This window comes from Sorex fumeus, unplaced genomic scaffold (assembly GCF_029834395.1).
Source record: "Sorex fumeus unplaced genomic scaffold, SorFum_2.1 ptg000003l, whole genome shotgun sequence".
NCBI lineage: Eukaryota > Metazoa > Chordata > Mammalia > Eulipotyphla > Soricidae > Sorex > Sorex fumeus.
In genome coordinates this window covers 58,493,637-58,515,459 of record NW_026606060.1, presented here as the reverse complement: position 1 = coordinate 58,515,459, position 21,823 = coordinate 58,493,637, and the positions used below count along the sequence as shown (strand labels likewise).

General features: G+C 35.0%; 1 protein-coding gene across 1 annotated transcript in view; it reads left to right on the top strand.

Annotated features, from left to right (window-relative positions):
• Window positions 1-15,586, top strand: part of LOC130024243 (NKG2-F type II integral membrane protein-like) — a 40,179-nt gene extending 24,593 nt beyond the window's left edge. The window contains exons 3-6 of the mRNA XM_056114917.1: window positions 7,941-8,039; window positions 8,857-8,916; window positions 11,046-11,197; window positions 15,479-15,586. Of these exons, the coding sequence (XP_055970892.1) occupies window positions 7,941-8,039; window positions 8,857-8,916; window positions 11,046-11,197; window positions 15,479-15,586 (419 nt within the window). The remainder of the gene's footprint in view (window positions 1-7,940; window positions 8,040-8,856; window positions 8,917-11,045; window positions 11,198-15,478) is intronic.
• Window positions 15,587-21,823: the final 6,237 nt, after the last annotated feature.

Sequence of the window (21,823 nt, the reverse complement as noted above, 5' to 3'; positions counted from 1 at the left end):
AGCTCCCCGTGGTGTATTCAATATGCCAAATACAGTAATGAAAATAGGTCTCCTTCCCCTGACGCTGAAAGATCCTCCAATCTTTGGCAAAAGATGAGTAAGAAGAGACTGCTAAAATCTCAGGACTGGGAGGAATAGAGATGTTACTGGTGTCTGCTCGAGTAATTGGACGACGAATGGGATGACAGTGATAGATACATGATGAATCATAGAAAATGGCATATACCTAACAAGTATCCATTTATAAAAGCTTTACATTTAGTATAGATTATTAGCATATAGCTATGGATTTTTTAAATACTTTTAATAATTTCATAAAGATAAAGCTAGATTTGGTCTAAATTCAGTCTCCTAGGGAGTGCTTTAGAAATGACTTTCCTTAGGAATGATAGATTTCTCCTTTTTTATACAAACTGAGGAGTGATTAAAATGATTCCTTTAGGTTTAGGTATAAACTAGATATTTCAGATTTAATGATATGCTTCTGACACCACTGTTCCATTTGATTTGTGTTTTAAAAGTCTAATTTTTTCGGTCCAAGTGATAGTTGAGTGGGTAGACTTGCGTATGACTGACCGAGATTCCGTCCATGGCACCTCTTAGGTTTCAGGCCCAGTCAGGAGTGATCCCTGAACAGAGAGCCAGGAGTAAGCCCTAAGCATAGCCAGGTGTGACCCCAAACCTGCACCAGTAACGTCTCTATTCCTCCCAGTGCTGATATTTTAGCAGCCTCTTCTTCGTCTTTTCCCAACTCGTCTTCCTCTCCAAATCTGCTTTTTCTATAGAGCAGAGAGACAGCAGAGTGGTAGTGTGGGCGTTTGCCATGTGCCTGGCCCATCTAATTTCCATCCCTGAGATTCCATATAGTCCCCTGAAGACCCCAAGGATTGATCCTTAAGCACAGAGCCAGGAATAAGCACTGAGCACTGCAGAGTGTGGGCCCAAACTCAAACAAAAAACCTCTTTTCTGTTGCTTCTGTTTTTCATTAAGAGATATTTGAAATTAATATCTTGATTGGGCCTAAATAATAGTACAGTGGTTAGGTCACCGGTCTTGCACAGTTTACCCTGATTTGATTCTTGGCACCATATATGGCTCCTTGAGCACTGCGGGGAGTGATCCATGAGCACCAAGTCAGATGTAAGCCCCAAGTTCTTCTGAGTGTAGTACCATCCAAAATTATCTTGGCACCAAGCTGCCTTGCATAAGCCAGGTCCAGATTTGATCCCCAGCACCCCATATGATCTGTTTTCTAACAGCAATGATCCTTGAGCACAGAATCAGGAAGAAGCCCAGAGCACTGAAGAGTGAATCCCAAATTTCAAATAAATAAATAAATAAATAAATAATAGTATTATTATCTGTCCCCTTACAAAAGTTTGACTTTGGCTTGTGATATTTATAGTGAATATTTCTATAAGGACAAAAAAACCGAATTATCATTGGATAATAAGTAAATGAATGTCACACTGAGTTATTTCATATTTAATATATTTTGTGGGGATTTAGGTGAATATTTTAATGCTTTACCTTACCCAAAGACATTTATTCTGGTAAAATTTTAAAGACATTTTATAAATAATAAAACTTAAAAATTTCAACAAATTGGACAGTAATCAGAGACAGATTTGATGATTTGTGTTGTCACAATACATTTGAAAATGTAATGATTAAATAGTAGAAATTCATCAGAAAATTACTGATATATCATTAATTGTTTATTGTTAATGGATAATAGTTTTTGGGATATTTCCATTAGAATAAATGTGCCATCATGAGACTATAAGGGAAAGTCATATAATACCAAAATTTTGCAATTGTGCCTAAAAGTAGGTCATCAATGTTATTTCTAATAAGATCTAAGTTTTTAGTATTTGTGCTAGAGATGGAAGCAGTTCAACAACAAATGATGGCAAAGTCTTTTGTGCCCTGATTCCTATTGTTATGAAAATAATTTCTCAGGCATTTTGCCAATGGACAAACTAAATGACAGACAAAACCCAAAATCCCCTATATTGTCAGGCGTGTTCATTACTGTCTTTAAAATACAAGTCTAAGGGCTTTCTTTGAAATTTTAAGTGAACTTCAATAAGGAATCTATTTTCTTTTCACTTTTGCTTTTCTCTTTGAGCCTTTACAGGCCTGTCTGCCCAGACCACAGATAGTTTGTCTTTTCACAATAGTAACCTTTGTCTCTCTGGAGAGGACATTCCACATTTTGATCAACAGAAGGTATTTGTTGCTGCTCTTCTCTTTAGTAATTCATGGAATACTGAAACTAGAAATGAAACAACTAAGGTATAATCAATAAGCAATGAAATCAAATAGAACATTTATATCTTTACTTGAATAAATAAGGATGGAAAAGCAATATAAGATATTAAATGAATAAAGGATTTAATAACAATTCAGTTTCTTGACTCTGAAATATTAATCAATTGCTTATACACATGCATACTTGACTTTGTAAATCAATATGATAGAAACTAAGTCAATATGGTAGAAATTAAGAACCACAAAATATGATAATAAGCTTTGTATTTTGTTATTTGTATGCAGTATGTCTAAAATTCTAAATGTGTTCTGTTTTTAGGCATGTATAAAAACAATCTTACTTAAAAATGTGGCATCATCTCATATTACAGAGACTGACAAACATCAAAAAGAACAACAATCAGTGCTGTTGTGGAAAGGGACTCATTCATTCTGGGAATGAGAAATCATTTTATGCTTAATCTATAATATGTTAATTTATTTCCATATACTTTACTGCTTTCTCACCCATAGATATGTATCTTATATTTTTTTCAAGTTTTCTTTAAATGTTTTATCAAGTATTTGGGAGATAGACTGTTACAAATCTGTTCAGGATTGTGTTTCAGTCATAGTGTGATCCAACACACATCCTCCACCAGTGAACATTTTACACCACTAGTATACTCCATTTTCCTCCCACCAATCACCAATTTCCCCTTCTCCACCAACAACTTCATCTGCCTTTATGGTGGGAAATTTTCTTTTTTCTTTCCTTTTGTGCATTATGGTTTGCAATACAGGTACTAAGGGTCACTGTGTTTGTTCAGGTCATTCAATATTTTTATCAGGAAGTAGTGTTTTTTTGTTTGTTTGTTTGTTTGTTTTTTGTGTGGATAAAGACTTGTATCACTCCATACTACCCTAAATACAAAACACACACACACAAACACACGCACACACACTCACTCCTCTGGTATACTACATAGTTCTCTATTTTAGTGAACTAAATTCCAATTTTCAATTGAAATTTCATTATGATCAATGTTTTAAGTTTGATATATAAAATTAGATTTACAAAGAATGCATTATGTTGCAAGACTCACAATCACAATGTGAGCCAACTAAAGCAAAAAAAAAAAGGTAGGTTTAATAAACGTAATGGAAAGTTTAATGAAGGTGTTAGTTATTTTTTTAATTTTTTAATTTTAATTTTTATTTTTATTAGTGAGACACCATGAGGTACAGTTGTATACTTACAAATTTTTGTGCTTCGGTTTCAATTATACAATGATCAAATACTCATCCCTCCACCAGTGCCTTTTTCCACCACCACGGACCCCAGTGTCCCTGCCACGACCTATTCCCCCCCTCCCACCCTGCCTCTGTGGCAGGGCATTCCATTTTGTTCTCTCTCTCCTATTGGGTGTGTGGTTTGCAAAAGAGGCAATGAGTGGCAATCATGTTTGGTCTATAGTCTACTTTCAGCATGCTTCTCCCATCCTGGGAGGATCCTCCCAACAGAATGCGCTAGTTTTAGATAGTTGAATTACATTTTTTTATTGAATCATAGTGATATACACAGTTACAAAATTGTTCGTGTTTGGGTTTCACTCATAAGCTGTTCCAACCCCCATACTTTCTCCACTAATGGTTCTAGTCCTACCCTGCCCCACCCCTTTGTCTCTATGGCAGGCACATTCTCTCCCACTCCCTCTCTTTGTCCCTTCTCTCTCTCTCTCTTTTTGTCTCTCTGTCACCCCCCACCCCTTTCTCTCTTTCTCTCCATATCTGTAATAGTTCATGATTGGATGGAAGCTTTAAGGTTGTGGATGTGAATTTGGATTGTGGAAGCAAGCAGCTGCCAGGGGCTTTGCTTGGGTGGCACAAGGCTGACACTCCCCCTGCCCACCCCTGTGCTCACCTAGTCTGTTAAGCCTTGCACGGGTCCTAGATTAACTTTGGCTTTGATTTTGATGCCTTTCAAGATTTGTTCATGGATCTCTGAAACAAGGCTTGTATAGCCGAGCTAGAGATGGTTTGTGACTGTGGCTCTCATGTACCTAACTATTGGCAGTTGAATTTCTCAGGAACTTGGTATCAAGTTGTTGGCGTTCCGCTGGAGGCACAGTGGCAATTTGAAGAGTAAAAGGAAGCCTGAGGATACCATCAGGCTGCTGATGCACTTGCCCTGTGGATACAGGTTGACCTGCTGTTGGTGCCACCTATCATTTTTAAAAGTTTTTAATAAATACAATTTACTTTAGAAAATTCTAAGAACGTAAGCAGTAATTATAGATTGAAAATTGACAATTTCTTACATTAAAATTATCAGTCATTAAAAAAGGAAATATAACAATCCTTGAGAATAATTAGTGACATACAATTAATTTCCTATTTTAATGGGATTACAATAATTGGGCTGGAGCGATAGCACAGCGGGTAGGGCGTTCGCCTTACAAGCAGCCAACATGGCCGACCCGAGTTCGATTCCTCCGCCCCTCTCGGAGAGCCCGGCAAGCTACCGAGAGTATTCGATATGCCAAACACAGTAACAACAAGGTCTCCAATGGAGATGTTACTGGGCCCGCTCGAGCAAATCGACGATCAACGGGAGGGTCTTTACCTTTACCTTTACAATAATTGAAATATTTCCATTAAAGATGACATAATGAGTTATAAGGTGAATAGATTTGTGATACCAAAATTTAGCAAGTAAGTCCAGTTAGGTGATCTACATTGTTTCTTTTTGTTATTTTTTATTGCAACCTCATGATTTACTAAGTTCTTCACATTACCGTTGTTTCACGCATTAAATATTCCCATACCAAACCTACCACTACTGTGTCCTTCCCTCCAACAATATCCTACCACCTCAGCCTAACACCTTGAAGCACAGTGACATTCACTTCCTCTTGTTTGTTGCAACAAAAAGGCAGATGGACTAATCAAATTTTAGACCCATTAAGAGTCAATTTGAGATAACTGTTACAACTCACAGCAATGTTACTAAGGTCAATGAGGAACTTTGGTGCTGTTTGGTGCTAGTTGAGTCTTGTATTATTGCTGAGGCTTGTTGAACTTGTTGGGTTTTTATGCAACATTCCGATCAGTTTGCTCTATTCAGCACTACTGTGAAATTTGAGGTGCATGGCTACACAGTTCATGAGCTAAAGATCTGGAAGAATTTGGTGACATAGCAGTTTGATGAGGTTCAGTTGTGAAACTGGGCCGATTCTAATTCCGAGGCTGTTGGTTCTGGCTGCAGACTGCAGGGACTACTGGAAGAGAAGTGGGGAACCTGCCCAACCCCATTGTGAGATTGCTCCAGTGTTCTCAGCTTAGACCAGTCTACTTGGAAGAATTGGTGATATCATGATCTCTTGTGATGCTGGGTTGTTTCCCTGTTGGCAAGTCATCTATGTTATTCTTAATGAGATTTAAGGTATGCTTAATGAGATCTAAGGTATTTGTAGTTGAGATGGAAGCAATTTAACAGTAAAGGATGGTAAAATCTTTTGTAGCTCAACACAGCTCTTGTTTCCAAGGTATTTGCCAATAAACAAATCAAATGATAAACTATAGTGGCAGAGTCCTCTTTATTGTGGATTTACATTCTTTAAATTCAGTCTTAAGAATTTCCTGCTGACATTTCAAGTGACACTTCAGTAAGGAATCTAGTTTTTATAACTCTTGAATTAAATTCAGATTGACAGGTCAGTCTGTCCAGACCACAGATATTTCACCCCTTGAAAGTTCTTTTCACACCTTGTCTTTCTGTATAGGACACTTCACATCCTGCCCAGAAGAAGGTGTTTGTTGCTGCTCTTCTCTCTATCAATTCATGGAATACTATGAAAGCTAGAAAATAAATAACTGAGATACGATTTATAAACGATCAAACCAAATAGAATATTAGTATCTCTGTTTGAAAACTCAAGGTGGGAAAGAGACAAAAAATACAAAATATACAAAAGATTTCTTTATGATTCATTTTTTTATTTGAAGAATCAGTCAATTGTATATTCACGTATATACCTGACTTTGTTAATCAATACAGTATAACTTAAAACTCTATAAATATCATGGCAATGAGCAGGTTTATTTTTTGGTATTTGTAAACAGCTTGGCTATAATTATGCATGTACTCTATTTTTAGTTATACCTTCAAAAATATCTTGCTAAAAGGAATATACCTGATGATACAGATAAAGCATAAAGTTTCATACATTGATTTACATTAAAAAATTATTTTAAGTCTTACAAAGCATTAGGATTAAGAAGCTCCCATTATGTTCCAGCTTACACAAATTATTAAATATGAAAGACCCTAATAATATTGAACAAAGTATAATAAACATACATATAGCTTTCAACAAAAACCTTTTTTTTACTTTGAATCTCACATATTCTTGTTATTATGAATAGGAAATCAAAAACAGTGATTTTGTGAGTATAAAAAATTCAGGAATATATTATCAAATTGAGTAAAGCCAGTCTGTTAAATGTTTCACACGAATAATAATCTACATATTTTTCATTCTTATTTTATACCAGTAGGCTGTATTAAGGATAATGTGCAATCTTTAAACTTATTAAACATCAAAGGTTGTAAATATAAAAGTCTGAATTAATATTGTATATTAATTAAATCATTTTTAATTTGATAAATTTAAATTGATAAATTTCAATTGATAATTGACTGGTTTGAAAACCAACATCATCTTTATAAAAATTTGGATGAAAAATTTTGTTCCATAGATAATCTTTCATTTGCTCTGTATGTATATATTGGCCATGAAATTAATTGCCAGCTTCTTAGGCAAAATATTATTGAAAATCATTTAAAATAAATATTTGAAGTAATTTTCCTTGGTTGTTTGCTATCAGTATTATCTCTAATGTTTTCCTTTTTGTATTCTCAGCAAGTGATATTGCATGAAATTAGAATAATTAAACTTAAGATGTGCTTTTCCATGATGCACAAGTTTAAATCTTTAAGAAAGTTACAACTCAGGTTTTTGATTGTTAACCCCCGCCCACAGTGACTCTGCTAGGATCTTGGCCACACCTTCTATTAACTGCTGCATGTAGTCAGTACACAGCACAGTCCCCACCACTAAGCAGCTCAGAGATGAGACGCCAAAGAGAAAAAGACCCACAACGAAATTTGAAATCAAGAAGACAGTTAATGAAAGGTAAGCTCTAATAGCTTCATTTCAGTAACAAACTAATAGCAAATAAAGCTGGAAGCAAACCTTGAAAATGTTTCTCAGAGCCTTTAAAAGCCTAACAATTATTCTCAGTGCAAAGGTTTAGTATTGAATAGACATTTGACTGTCTAGAGTGAGCAATTGGGTGTGGAGGGTGCAGGGAAGAAAACGGAATGAGGCTTATACACTTTTCATTTTGGAATCAACACTTGAAGAAGTTGGACTATACAATTCTAATATGAAATCTAAGAAAGAATTTTACTCATGTATTGTAATTTGAAACCTTTAATTTGAAAAAAAAATTCTTGGAAAATTAAACTTCTTGAAAATGCAATGGTATTTTCTACAGTAGGATTACAATTTTCCCTACTGGTTTGATTGATATATTGCCTGTGCTTGTGGGTTCTTTTGAAAATAATTATATGATTTCCAACATTTCTCCTTTTTGTGTGTTGCCATTACTTCTTCTGCAGATTTCCCCTTACCTCCAGAGCAGCTGACTGCTGAGGTCCTGGGAATTACCTGCTTGGTCTTGCTGTCTACCCTCGTGAAAACCATAATCCTTATTTCCTGTAAGAATATGTTTAAGGGGTCTGGGATATGGACCAAAGGGCAGGAGGCAGGAGTAGTTCCTGAGCATAATCACGTTGCTGCTCAAACAAAAAATTAAAAAACACAATAGAAAATTTCAAGGAAAATGTTCAATTTAATAATGATCAATGCCTATATACATTTATAATATCATAAAAAAACTTATATGTTAATTTAAAGACACTGATTATTCTAAATATAGTAAAAATATAAATATAAAAATGCACCTTCATTAAATTATTGTAAAATTACGATCACATAAATATTTCATTGCAATTTATATAAAAATTATAGTAATAGAGTAACTGCAGAGATATTATTTAACTTATTTCATAAATAAAATAGATGAAATAAATGAATTAAATGTCTCATTGAGAAACGCTTTTTCATTTTGAGATATTTTTTAACAAAATACTTATAAAATACTATAGTCATATTCTCCACCTTTGCTTATGAAATAGTCTGCCAAGTCTTCAATATTATTTCATGGTTAAATAAATTTTATTATAGATTATTTTAACCTAAAACAATGTAATTGATCTCAAATTAAATATTATACTTTTCATTATTATTCGATAATATGGGGGAGGCACCAGGATCCACGAGCACCAGCTGCCCTTATAGCACAGCGGGTAGGGCATCTGCCTTGCACGCAGCCAACATACCAAAAATTATGCTTCAAAAATCCCTTGAAGTTGATTCCGCGTGTAGAGTAAGTGAGCTGCCCGATGTGTGCCACTCACAGTAGAAGATCTTTTCCAAAATAAATTTTTATAGAATTACTTTCCATTTTTCTAGATGCTGAAATTGAAAGACCAGAGTTGAATAATGCATCTTTAATGACCAGGACTCAGAAAGGTATATAATGCTCTATGTATTTCTAACAATAATAATACAATTTATGATTTTTCTATATTTTACGCTGTATTAAAATGAAATTATAGTAGAATTTTTGAGAAATCAGAAATTATAAAATCAGGTAGTGAATGCTCACAGTCATTTTGTAAGACGGAACTTCTTATTCAGCATTGTGAAAAGATGGTCATTCAGAACCACCATCACTGTATCACTGTCATCCTGTTGTTTGTCGATTTACTCGAGCAGGTGCCAGTAATGTCTCTAGTTCTCCCAGCCCTGAGATTTTAGTAGCCTCTTCTTACTTGTCTTTCACAATGATTGGAGGTTCTTTCACAGTCAAGGGAATGAGACCTATTACAGTTACTGGCTTTGGCATATTGAATACATTTTATAGAATTACTTTCCTTGGGGAGCTTGCTAGGCTCTGCCTGTGCAGTTGGGATACTCTCAGTAGCTGACTGGGCTCTCCAGGAGGAAGATATGTATATATATGTATGTGACTTGTTGCCTACTGTCTGAATTCCATCAAACATGATGTGTTAATTATGGAAAATGGATAGGAAGTGTCTTATGATGTGTTGCACGACTGCTTTGTGGCCCCGTGATCTGGAAAGTGGCCTGGAGCACGGTGGTAGTTGGTTTTTTCAACTGGCTAAAACTTTCCACAGTTCTGTTATTGACATAACATACACTGGAATATAATAGAAATAAGATTAGACTCTAAAAGTGGGTTTTATTCGTTGTCATTCCAAATGTTTGCAGTAGATACTTTTGTTCTTTTCTTAACATTAAATTAGTTTTCATGATAAAATTTTATCTTTTCTAATGACTAAATAATCCACCAAATTTAAAATTAAAACCATTATGACAGTTCCTGAAAAATTGGAACAAAATAATCTACCTTGAAGTAAAAGGAGTCTCTTGACCTTAGTTTGATTCCTGGGATCTTATATAATACTCTGAGCACTTCCAGGAATGATTACTGAGCACAAACCCAGAAGCTAGCCTTGGCCACAGCTGGGTATATGCCTAAAAGCAAACAAACAAACAAAAAACAAAAAGCACAAAATAAATAAGGAGTAACGTTACTTGAGAACGAGTGCAGTGCCTAAGATATACCTTGCAGCTACAGGCTCTGCTTCAATCCTAGACCACAGCCTGTCTGTGTACATCCCTAGAAGCTCCGGTACTTCATGGAACCCCAGTGCTGGAGCAATACCATATCCCTGGGCCCCTACTACAAACCTAGTTCATTAAGAACTGACAGGAGGGCCATGGACCTTCTGAGCATGCATCAGAGGCTTCTTGAGCAACTCTCTCAAAACATAAATAAAATTTTAATAATAGAAGTCATAAAGACATCTAGTAATTTTTAAGTACTTTGATTAGTATTTTGTCTCCATCCTACACTAAGAAACTGTTCTTCAATCTTTTGAAGGAACGCACAGTAGCACTGTCCTCCTGTTGTCAATCGATTTGCTCTAGCAAACACCAGTAGTGTCTTCATTGTGAGACTTGTTGTTACTGCTTTTGGCATATCGAATATGCCCCATGAGGAGCTTGCCAGGCTCTGCATGAAGGATAATGAATGCCAAAATTGGATAACACATATGCAATGATTTTTCAGGGAGTCATGTTTTACACTAAAATGAGGAAGATTCACCTCATATAACACAAAAATGAGGTAGATTCACCTCATATAACTATACTCACTGTTATCAATTGACCCAAATTGTTTTGCCTTATTTTAATGATATTTTTCTATTCAAAAATTGTTATTTTGTTCATTGTCTTTCAGGACATGCAGAGAGTATTTTTTTTCATAAGGGAACACAATGAGGAAATAAGAGCAGAAGCTTATGTCTTTCAGTATATGGATGCATTACTTTATGTTCTATGTCTGTGAAGGACACAGTTATGCCATGAACATATATATTCATATGTATAAACATTTAAAACTAATTTTTAAATAGGGTTTTTTAAATAATAACTCGTGATCATCCCATAAATGTTTAGGGGACCATATGATTCTCATATGTATGCATACATACATATGCTTATGAATGTATGTAATATTATTTGAGTTAAAGATCAAATAGTTTTTTGATTATGACTTAATTTTCCTTTAGCATATAATTGTAATCACTGTCCAGAGGAGTGGTTCATATATTCCAACAGCTGCTATTATATCAGTTATGAAAAGAAAACATGGAAGGAAAGTGTGATGTCCTGTGTGTCTAAGAAATCTAAGCTTCTTTATATAGATAATCCTGAAGAAATGGTAAGATTTGAAAGCTGTATCTATTTTGTTAAATGATATTTCAATAGATGTTATGTTTAAAGACCTCTAAATATTTTATGCATTATAGATATTGAAGTTTAGCACTGTAGCACTGTCCTTCCATTTTTCATCGATTTGCTCAAGTGGACCGAGTAACGTCTCACCATGCAGAGGTTGTTATTACTGTGTTTGGCGTATCAGTCACAGGTAGCTTGCCAGGCTTTGCCATGTGGGCAAGATACTCTTGGTAGCTTGCTGGGCTCTCTGAGAGGGGTGGAGGAATTGAACCTGGCTAGGCCAGGCCTGCTGCAGGCAAGACAAAGGTTAATATTGCATTTTTTAACTCTAGCTAAAATTTTTCAACGATAACAATTTTTCAGCTATTGTGATTGCATTTTTATACCAGGAATGCTTGCACATTTGTTACTTTTTGCTTCACTGGCTTTTATAGAAAACAGTGCTGTGTTCATGGAGGTCTCCAGAGCAGAGTTCATGGGGTCACAGGGCTGTTCCTCACAGTACTTGGCTGTATGTGATGCCAAAAGTCCAACTAAGGATTGTGCTCCACCCCTTCTAGCAATCTCTTCAGCATCATCAGTGCCTTCTTACTCCAAAATAAGTCTTATTTTTCTTATCAAGGAAGCTAGACATTGTATTGCAAATATTTACCAAGTGAAAAGAAGCAGGTCCTTGCAAGTAAGATCTTCAAATAAAATCTTCTAAACATAGTATATTCCTTTTGCCCTCTCTAATTGCTGAATCTGTACTCTGAATTTTAATCTATTATAAATTATATTTTCTTAAAACGTGAGCATCACATGCAAGAGAATATTATTATGTTCGAATTTTCACTCTCATATATGTTCTTCCTTCTTACTTTTCTGTTTATAGTTTTTACATTTTTCACTGTTCTATTGATGACTTAAGATTATAAATATACATATTTAGTTAGTTTTAAAAATATTCATTTTATAAATATTTTATTGAAATCTTAGTTCATTACAAGGTGTATATTATATACAGTATATGTTATATAAACATCTAGTTTATTTATGAAAGTTCTTATGGTTATTGTATTATATTTATATTAGTTTTAATATGAAAATATTGCAAAAAAATTTAGGACATAAGCATATATGATATATGATAAGTTGATATGTGTGTATCAATTTGTTATATTATTCAGACATTTTCTAATATTGTCAAAACGCATTTTACATAATAGTCTTTTGATCCAAAACTTATAACCATTAGTAATTTAAATATTATAAATTCTGATATGAGAATCTTTGTGATATTAGTTTTTGTTTGTTTTGGGGTCACACCCTTGTTTTTTTGTAGTATACTACTGGTTCTGGACAGCAATTACTAAGGGGACCAAATGGGATGCCCCAAATCAAACCCGGGTCAGTTACATACATGCAAGGCTTGAATCCTTACACACTGTATCATCTCTGGCCCGAGAATTATGATCTTAATAGTCATTTTCTGTTTGATAATGATTTGGTATGTATTGAACACATATTTTTCTGGTTTACTAGTATTACAATATTTTCTTTTGCTAAATGCCTGTATCTTTTGCCCATTTTTCCTACCTTGCTGTCTTTATTTTCCTTCCCAGATGTTTTGTCATATTTAAATTTTAAACTGTTTTTTGTTTTATGAGATGCAAAATCTTATTTTGACTTAATGGCTTAAAGTTTTAATTTCTATTGGTGCCTTTTAATAATTATCAATTTGATAATTATTTAATTACAGTAAGTTTACTAGGGCTGGAGTGATAGCACAGCAGGTAAGGTGTTTGCCTTACACACAGCCAACATGGCCTACCCAGGTTCGATTCGTCTACCACTCTCAGAGAGCCCGGCAAGCTACTGAGAGTTTCTCAACCACACGGCAAAGCCTGGCAAGCTCCCCCTGAAGTATTCTGTAGGCTAAAAACAGTGAAAACAAGTCTCACAATTTGTTGTGAGACATTACTGGTGCCAGCTTGAGCAAATCGATAAACAACGGGAGGACAGTGCAGTGCTATTAAGTTTAGTAATTAAATTTAATAATTACATTTTGAGAGATTTTTATATATTGAGGAAACAAGTATCTTTAAAGACGCCTAATTTGTAAATAGTTTTTCAAAGTTTATCACATGTAATTTTTTTCATAAAATAAAAAAAATTGATTTTTTTTTTTATTTGGTTTGGTTTCAATTTGGGGACCACACTTAGAGGGTCTATATGCTGGCAGTGCCAAACCAGGGTAACACACATGCAGGACAAAAAGACAAACATATTAACCTTCTGAACTATCCTTAGGTCTTAGAAATAAATTGTTTCATTAAGTACACTTTAGTTCTTTTATAATTCATTCCTCTGATGTCAAACTGACCTCTGTCTCTAATTCAATGGCATCCACATTTTTCTAATATCATGATCACGATCATCCTGTTGTTAGTCAATTTCCTCTAGCAGGCACCAGTAATGTATCCTTCTTCCTGGCCCTGAGATTTTAAAAGAGCCATTTCATTGCTCTTTCAGGATTAGGAGAATGAAACCCATCATTGTTACTGGTATTTGGCGTATTGAATACGACACGGGAAGTTTGCCAAACTCTGCCATGCAGCCACGATACTTTTAGTAGCCTGCAAGGCTCTCCAAAGTAAAAATAAGATAATAAGATGTTGCACGGCCGCAAATATTTTCTAATATATCATCTTCATATTTTATAGTTTACATTCAGGTATTTTAAGATTTTTATAGCATGTGATATGGACTAAATTACCTTCCTTGAGGGGCTGGAGTGATAGGGCAGGCGTAAGGCATTTGCCTTGCATGCAGCCAATCCGACAGACCCCAGTTCAATTCCTCCGCCCCTCTCGGAGAGCTTGGCAAGCTACTGAGAGAATCTCGCCTGCAAGGCAAAGCCTGACAAACTCCCCTTGACCTATTCAATATGCCAAACACAGTAACAAAAAGTGTCACAATGGACACGTTACTTGGCCCGCTCTAGCAAATCGATGAACAACAGGAGGACAGTGACAGTGACTTTACCTTACTTGCATATTTGTAGCCAACTGGTTCTATATGTTGAGAAAGACTATACTCCCTACTTAATAATTTTGTAACTTTGTTCAAGCTCACCCATAGGGTACCACAGCCCTAACTGTGGTTTTGGACCTCTTTGAAAATTTATGGGTCTTTGAAATAAGGCTAATAAATTGACTTGTATAGCTGAGCCAGAGGTGGTTTGTGGGTTGGCTCCCACATACCTAACTTATGGCCGTTTAATTTCTTGGTGAACTTGGCCCCAAGTTGTTGAGGTCTGACCAAAGGCACAGGGGCAATTTGGGGCATCAGGAAGTCTGAAGGCACCATCAGGCTACTGATGCACTTGCGCCGCAGGTAGGTTGACCTGCTGGCAGCACCATACTCCCAGTTTTGTATCTTATTCAAGGCTTTCAGCATCATAATAGTCGCATAACTTTATCTCATCACATATCAGTTTAATTCTGTATGTTCTTTTTTTTTAACTGTGTTAAGTTTTGGTTTCCATGGGGTTATACGAGTCTGGGGCTTCTTCATCCTGCAAATTGCTAATTTTATCTACACATGTATGTTATGTGTGAGGTGACCTAGGCATAGTGGGACTTTGCTCCTTTAGCCAAATCACTGAATATGATTTTCACATGATTCAAGTTACCTCATTGTCCTGCCACTTTCCTCAATGTTATCTATTTTACCACTGTCTTTAACAATTGCTTAGCTTTTTTATTATATTGTCTTGAAATGTCTCAGGTTTATAAACATTCTTGAATGAAATAAGCTTATTCTTTTATTGTTTCTAGCACTTCTTTTCCTTTCTGTATTTGTTAGTCTCATCTTATATTTAAACCTAAATTGCTTCCCTTATACTGTAAAAGTTTATGAGATTTCTCTATTTTTTCTCTATTATCTTTCACATTCTAACATGAAAAGTCTCTACAACACCATCTTCAGTTTCATCAGTTCTATGTTTTTGTATCTCAAATTTTTACTCAATTTAGTAATTTTTTGCTTTAGATAATATATTTTAACTCACATTTTGACTTAGCTTATTGTATATTATTATATTGACATGTCCTATTCAATGCTATTATATTATATTATATTCAAATATAATTATCATCTTAACATCATATTTATGTCTAATATTTTTAAATGAAAAATGAAATAAATAACTTAATTTTGTTACAAACATTAAAACTAACATATAAGAAATTTTGATTTTTCATAACCCTTTTCTTCATAGAATATATTTGTGGCTTTTGATATCCTGCCTTGGAGTGGGCCCTTCAACGAAAGCAATGATGATGTCCAGATGTGGTCAGGTGGCTCAGTTTTTTCGTCCAAGTCGTAAGCTTTTTAAACATCCTTATATTTCTATGTGTAACTGTGCTTATTTTTTTTTTTATTTTTAGTATTTTTTTTTTTTTTTGCTTTTTGGATCACACCTGGCGATGCACAGGGGTTACTCCTGGCGCTGCACTCAGGGGTTACTCCTGACGGTGTTCAGGGGAACATATGGGATGTTGGGATGTTTTGAATTGAACCCGGGTCTGCCGCGTGGAAGGCAAACGTCTTACCCGCTGTACTAGCTCTCCAGCCCCTATGTGTAACTGTGATTAATCTTAGAAAGAAAGATGAATAACTGAATAGATGTGATACCAATCTTTTTTACTAAAATTTTTTACATGAATTATTCAGATTTTGACATATGGCTATTATTCCAAATATACTGTGTATTCATCATCTTTTAGGTGTGACTTTTCAATATTAACTATATATTATTCTCTATATTTTAGGTTCGCAAGTTCTACAGAAAACTCGAAAAAATGTTTCTTTGTAGATTTTTCTAGAAAAAGAATTACTCAAGCATCCTGTTTAGATAGAAGATACTATGTTTGTAGGCACCAATTTCTTTAATGTACTTAAATTTTGAAAACTTCTGTTCTTACCATTTTATAAAGTTCTCATTTTTTTCAAAAGCAATACAATTATACCCAGAGTTATATTTACATTAATTTATTACTCCTGATTTACATCCAAATTAAGAATAAGATAGAAGGAATTTCCATCCCCCAATTCCCTCACCTATATATACACCCCCAGGGATATCACTAAATGAGAAGTTACAGTTTATACAGAGGATGTCTCTATTAACGCAATTGAATGATCTAAAGTCCATGATTCACCTTTAAATTCACACTGTTGTTGTAGAATTAATTTAAAATACACTTTCATATGGATCACCACATTATACAGCCAGGTACATATTGTATATTCCTTAATAATTTGTTATTTTAATAAATGTTTGAATTACAAACCATCATGTTGAGCTTTTCATTCATTCTTTCTCATGTGCATATTTTGTAAATTAGTTGATTGTTTTGACCCTTAAAAGTGCTGCCAAGGAGGATTTAACAAGCAACATATAAGTTGTGTACCCCAGAGTGTACTCAGGAGACAGAAGCAAGAGATATTTGAAGAAAACAATTTGTTGTTTGTTTGGAATTGTCCACTAAGTATGGATAAAAGAGAATGCCTGTAGGTTAAAGGGCATACCCAGAGAATGGATCACTCAGAGATCAGGCTTCCCTAGAATGGATTTCTGAGTTTACTGAAGATCTGCGACACAGATAGTGTTGGGGCCGAGCTGTCCTGCTTGGTCCTGGGAGAGAGTAGTTATAAGGTCACAGATAGAAATTGCTGAGGATGGGCTTCAGGCTGCAGGGTCACAGCAGGCAGAGGCTCAGTACAGGGAACTGAGCCTACCCAGAATGGCTTACAGAAGGTGAATTCCACTGGTCTTCCTGTCTACTGTTCCCTAGTAGCCAAAGAAGAGAAAATGCCAGGAAGCAGGGTTGAGTCCCTTTCCCTGCTGTGTCTCCCCACTGGCTTTTAATGACAATGAACATCAGTCAAGCTTATTTATTTGAAAAATAAATCAATGTTTCATAGATATTTATCTCTTTCAATTCAGACATGATCTTCATTGTCTATCTGTACATGTGTCAGAGAATATTCAAAGTTCCTTGCCTATATCAACTGAAGCTGATGTAGTTGCTGAAGTGGTGTTATGAACAGGGGTTCTTAAGAGCCTTTAGGGCTACTCTGAGGAATGCCTGGGGGACCACATGTACCAGCTGCATACAAGATATACTTCATAAACCCTTCTGGAATAAAATGTATGCTCTCTCCTCTCTCTCTCTCTGTCTCTCTCTCTCTCTCCCTCCCCATATATAATACACACAATATAGATAGTGTGTGTGTTGCATGTTTGTATGTGTGTGTTGTTTGTTTGTTTTGTTTTGGGACTATAATGTACAGTACTCAGGGCTTACAACTGGCACTTTATTTAAAGATCATTTCTGGTGTTGCTTCGGGGATAGTATGAGGTGCCAGTGTTTGAATCTGATCTAATGTATGCAAGGCAAGTATCCTGCCAGCCCAGAAGTTGTTAGCTCCTAATGTGTGCAATACCTTAAGGTAAAGGTAAAGGTTAAGGCCCTCCTGTTGATCGTCGATTTGCTCGAGCGGGCCCAGTAATGTCTCCATTGGAGACTTTGTTGTTACTGTGTTTGGCATATCGAATACTCTCGGTAGCTTGCCGGGCTCTCCGAGAGGGGCGGAGGAATCGAACTCGGGTCGGCCATGTTGGCCCCTTGTAAGGCGAACGCCCTACCGCTGTGCTATCGCTCCAGCCCATTGTAAACTTAAAATGAATATACACTGTATTTTTGAAATACTTTTTTTTTTGCTTTTTGGGTCACACCTGGCGATGTACAGGGGTTACTCATGACTCTGCACTCAAGAATTACTCCTGGCAGTGCTTAGGGAACTATATGAGGTGCTGGGAATTGAACCCGGGTTGGTCACATGCAAGGCAGATGCCCTGCCTACTGTGCTATCGATCCAGCCCCTAAAATACTTTTTAATATTTACTTATGAAATTGATCAATGTTTCAGATATTTTTATTATTTATTCTGTTAATATCTCATTTTTAATTTAATATTTCATTGCTATATTAGGTCATTGATGTAGTTTTTGATAATTTCTAGGGATTTTTATAATGTGATTTTGTTTGGGAAGCACATCTGTAGATATACTGAGGCTGTTTCTCAGCGTTTCTCAAGGAACTGTGTGATGCTAAGGATGAAACCCATGACCTTAACATGCAAAGTCTGCACTTGAGCACTCGAGCTCATCAAACTCTCTAGCCCTGACCCAGTATCAGGCCATATTTTTTAGTAAAAAACCATATATCTATTCATGGTTTTAGCTTTAATATGGTCTTAAATATAGGACTGGAGTGACAGCACAGTGGTAGGGCATTTGCCTTGTATGTGGCCAACCTGGGTTCGATTCCTCCATCCCTCTCTGAGAGCCCGGCAAGCTACCGAGAGTATCCCACCACAGGGCAGGGTCTGGCAAGCTACCTGTGGCATATTCAATATGTCAAAAGCAGTAACATCAAGTCTCACAATGAAGACGTTACTGGTGCCCGCTCAAGCAAATCTATGAACAACTGGACGACAATGCAGTGCTACTAAATATCAAAGAATATTGAAATCAGTTCTTTCAAATTTGTGAATGTACCTATTATATTCTAATTTATAAGAATGTCATTGTTTATACTTTTTGGGAGAACAGTGTTGACTACCACACTATATCTACAACTAAAGTTTTCATATCCCTCTGTCACTGTCCCTAAGACTCTTCTCATCTACTCTCACTACTTTGTGAACTTTGTGAATTTTATCTTTAAAGTTGAAGGGTTTGTTTGCATTTGACTTTGTCTATTTCCTTGCTTTACTTCTTTATGTATCGCATATGTCTGTGATCATTTGTAATTTTTCTCCTGACTTTCTCCCAATTCTTAGAAATATTCTACGAAAAGTCCAATGACCAATTTAAAAAATAATGTAGTTTTATTATAGTTACACAGAAAATAGTTTCAGCAATGGAGAATTAGCTCATGTGCAGGAGACCCAGATTCAACTCCTAGAACCCTGTGGACACCCTGTTCCCCAAAAACACCACAGATAGTGACCTAAGACAGAGTCATGAGTCGCTCCCAACATTTCTGGGTGTTGTTAAAAAAAGGAGAAAGAAAATGGAAGAAAATTCTACTGTTTTACATAGCATAAAAAAGAAAAGGAATTTTTTTCATTATGATAGTAACAGAATTATTCCCTGGTATAAAAATGTGTAATGCTATACTCGCCAAATACCAAAACATATATTATGCAGATCTAAATTTATTTTATGAAAGAATAAACTTTAGGATGAAAACACTTAAATTGGATTCTGTTGCATCTATATCTCCATCTATATACCAAAAATATATTTATTTGGTGTCTCATTTTTTTTCCGCTTAGCACTATATTATGGGTATCCACCTTTCAAAAGATCACTTACCATTAGTCCATTTTATAAAATATCAAAGAAGAGATAAATTTGTATGTAAGAAGGTACATCAGTGCTTGCCAAGAGTTGAATGGAAGTGGAATGGGAAGTGACTTTTAATTGCTTTTGCATTTCTTTGAAACTGATGAAAACTTCATAAATTTTGATAATGCTGTTAGTTACATTAAAATTTTCAATTATTCACTTTAATTGGAGTAAATTATGTTGTCTGAATCACTCTTCAGACAAGGGTATGGTGTTTGGAAAGGTATGGGCAATGGTGTTGGAAATACATTAATATTTGAAATAATGTGCAAAGATGTTATCTTAACAATATTAAATGTGGTGCAGAGATCAAACCCAGGTCTGCTGCATTTAAGGCTACAACTATATCCACTGTATAATTGTTCTAGCCATTAGTCTTTATTTTTTCCTCTCTGAAAAATTTTAAACCAGAATATATCTTAAAAGCTCATTTATGAGTAATAAATTCAAATGCAAACATGTTAAGAATTGGTACAGAGAAACTGATAGAAAATTGGGGAAATTGATATATTTTGCTAGTTACAATGAAATTAAATATGCATTGCTTAAAATAATTTGGTTCATCTTTAAATTTTAATAGTGTTATTATTTTAGAATATTTTATTATAAGTTACGCTATAACCTATATAAAAAAGGAAGAAGTCTGTATTGTCAATTTTAATAATCTTGTCAAAAGTACAATTAAAAACTTTAAGAGACACTAATCAAGGTCGAAGAGTTCAGAGTTGTGACTAAGAAGGAAGGGCGTTTAAAGAATCAGTGCTCCAAATTGCTTGTCCGCAGGTTTCATTAAGGTACAAAATCAAGTTCTCAGAGGCATTTTCCCACGGAAATATTACATAACACACTCAATAAGCCCAGAATATCCTCTATTCCCAAGAAACAGCTTGAGATAAATTATTTTAAAACCACAGTGAGTGTAACAATTTTTTGTTCATACTTTAAGTTACACATTGATTTAAAGAAAATCGGCACTTTCCATGTTGTTCATGAAGACCATAGGTACTATTTGCTTACAAGATATGTGAAGATGCACAACCATTCATGCCCAAAAGAAATTATGGGTAGTTGTCTCTATGCTAGCTCATATTATTAAATATAATTTACATGCGCGAGGTATGGGGCAACCTTATTTTATAAATAATCAAACTAGAAGAGAACTTTGGTATCTTTATTTGAATAGTTCAGACTAGAAAACATGACATTCATGAATAGAAAACATGAATATGAAAGTCTAAAAAAAATAAGATAATGGCTTTGAGTTTTATAAATATTCATTGTTCATTGTAGAAAATTAGTTAAGTGCACAAGAGCAATGAAATTTTTTTCAAATTAATACAATTAAATGTGAATTTAATAAATTCCTTATAAGAAGCATTCACTTTGGAAGTCATAATAAATATAGGTATACATAATTTTAATGTTTAGTCCATTATTAAAGAAGTTTCTTAAAGTATTTGATTCAATTGTAAAAGTCAAATGTTTTTTCTCACATTCTCACTTATTTTTTCTTTACTTGTTTTTTTTTTCTTTTTGGTTTACACCCGGAGATGCTCAGGGGATACTCCTGTCTCTGCTCTCAGGAATCACTCCTGGCGGTGCTTGGTGGACCATATAGGATGCTGGGAATCAAACCCGGGTCAGTTGCGTGCAAGGCAAACACCCTACCCACTCTGCTATTGCTCCAGCGCTATTTTTGATTTTTTAAATAAAAATCAAGACGAGGTAATGTTGGTGAAATTCTAGTTTATACAAAATTCTTAAAAAATCAATCAGAAAAATTTGGAAATACTTTTCAAAATGTACATACCAGACACTGATAAAAGAGAGAGTGTTCTAATAATATTATATGGCTGGATGTGGAACAGATGAAATAAAATGTTATTGGCATCAAAATAACAGAATAATGAACTATTGAGAGTTACAAAAGTCAATATTTGAGTGTATTTATGTACATTATGTCTTACATATTTTTTTTCACTTTAGGAAATCCAATTATTGGTCGTAAAATAAGTTTTTAGAAGTAAAACTTTTAAAGCAAAAATTAAGTTTAGGACAGAGGCCCAGCTCTGGGCAACAAAGCTGAACGGCTCCAATTCCAACAGGTACAGCCCGCCCCCAAGGGCCTGGGTCCCTCTCTGG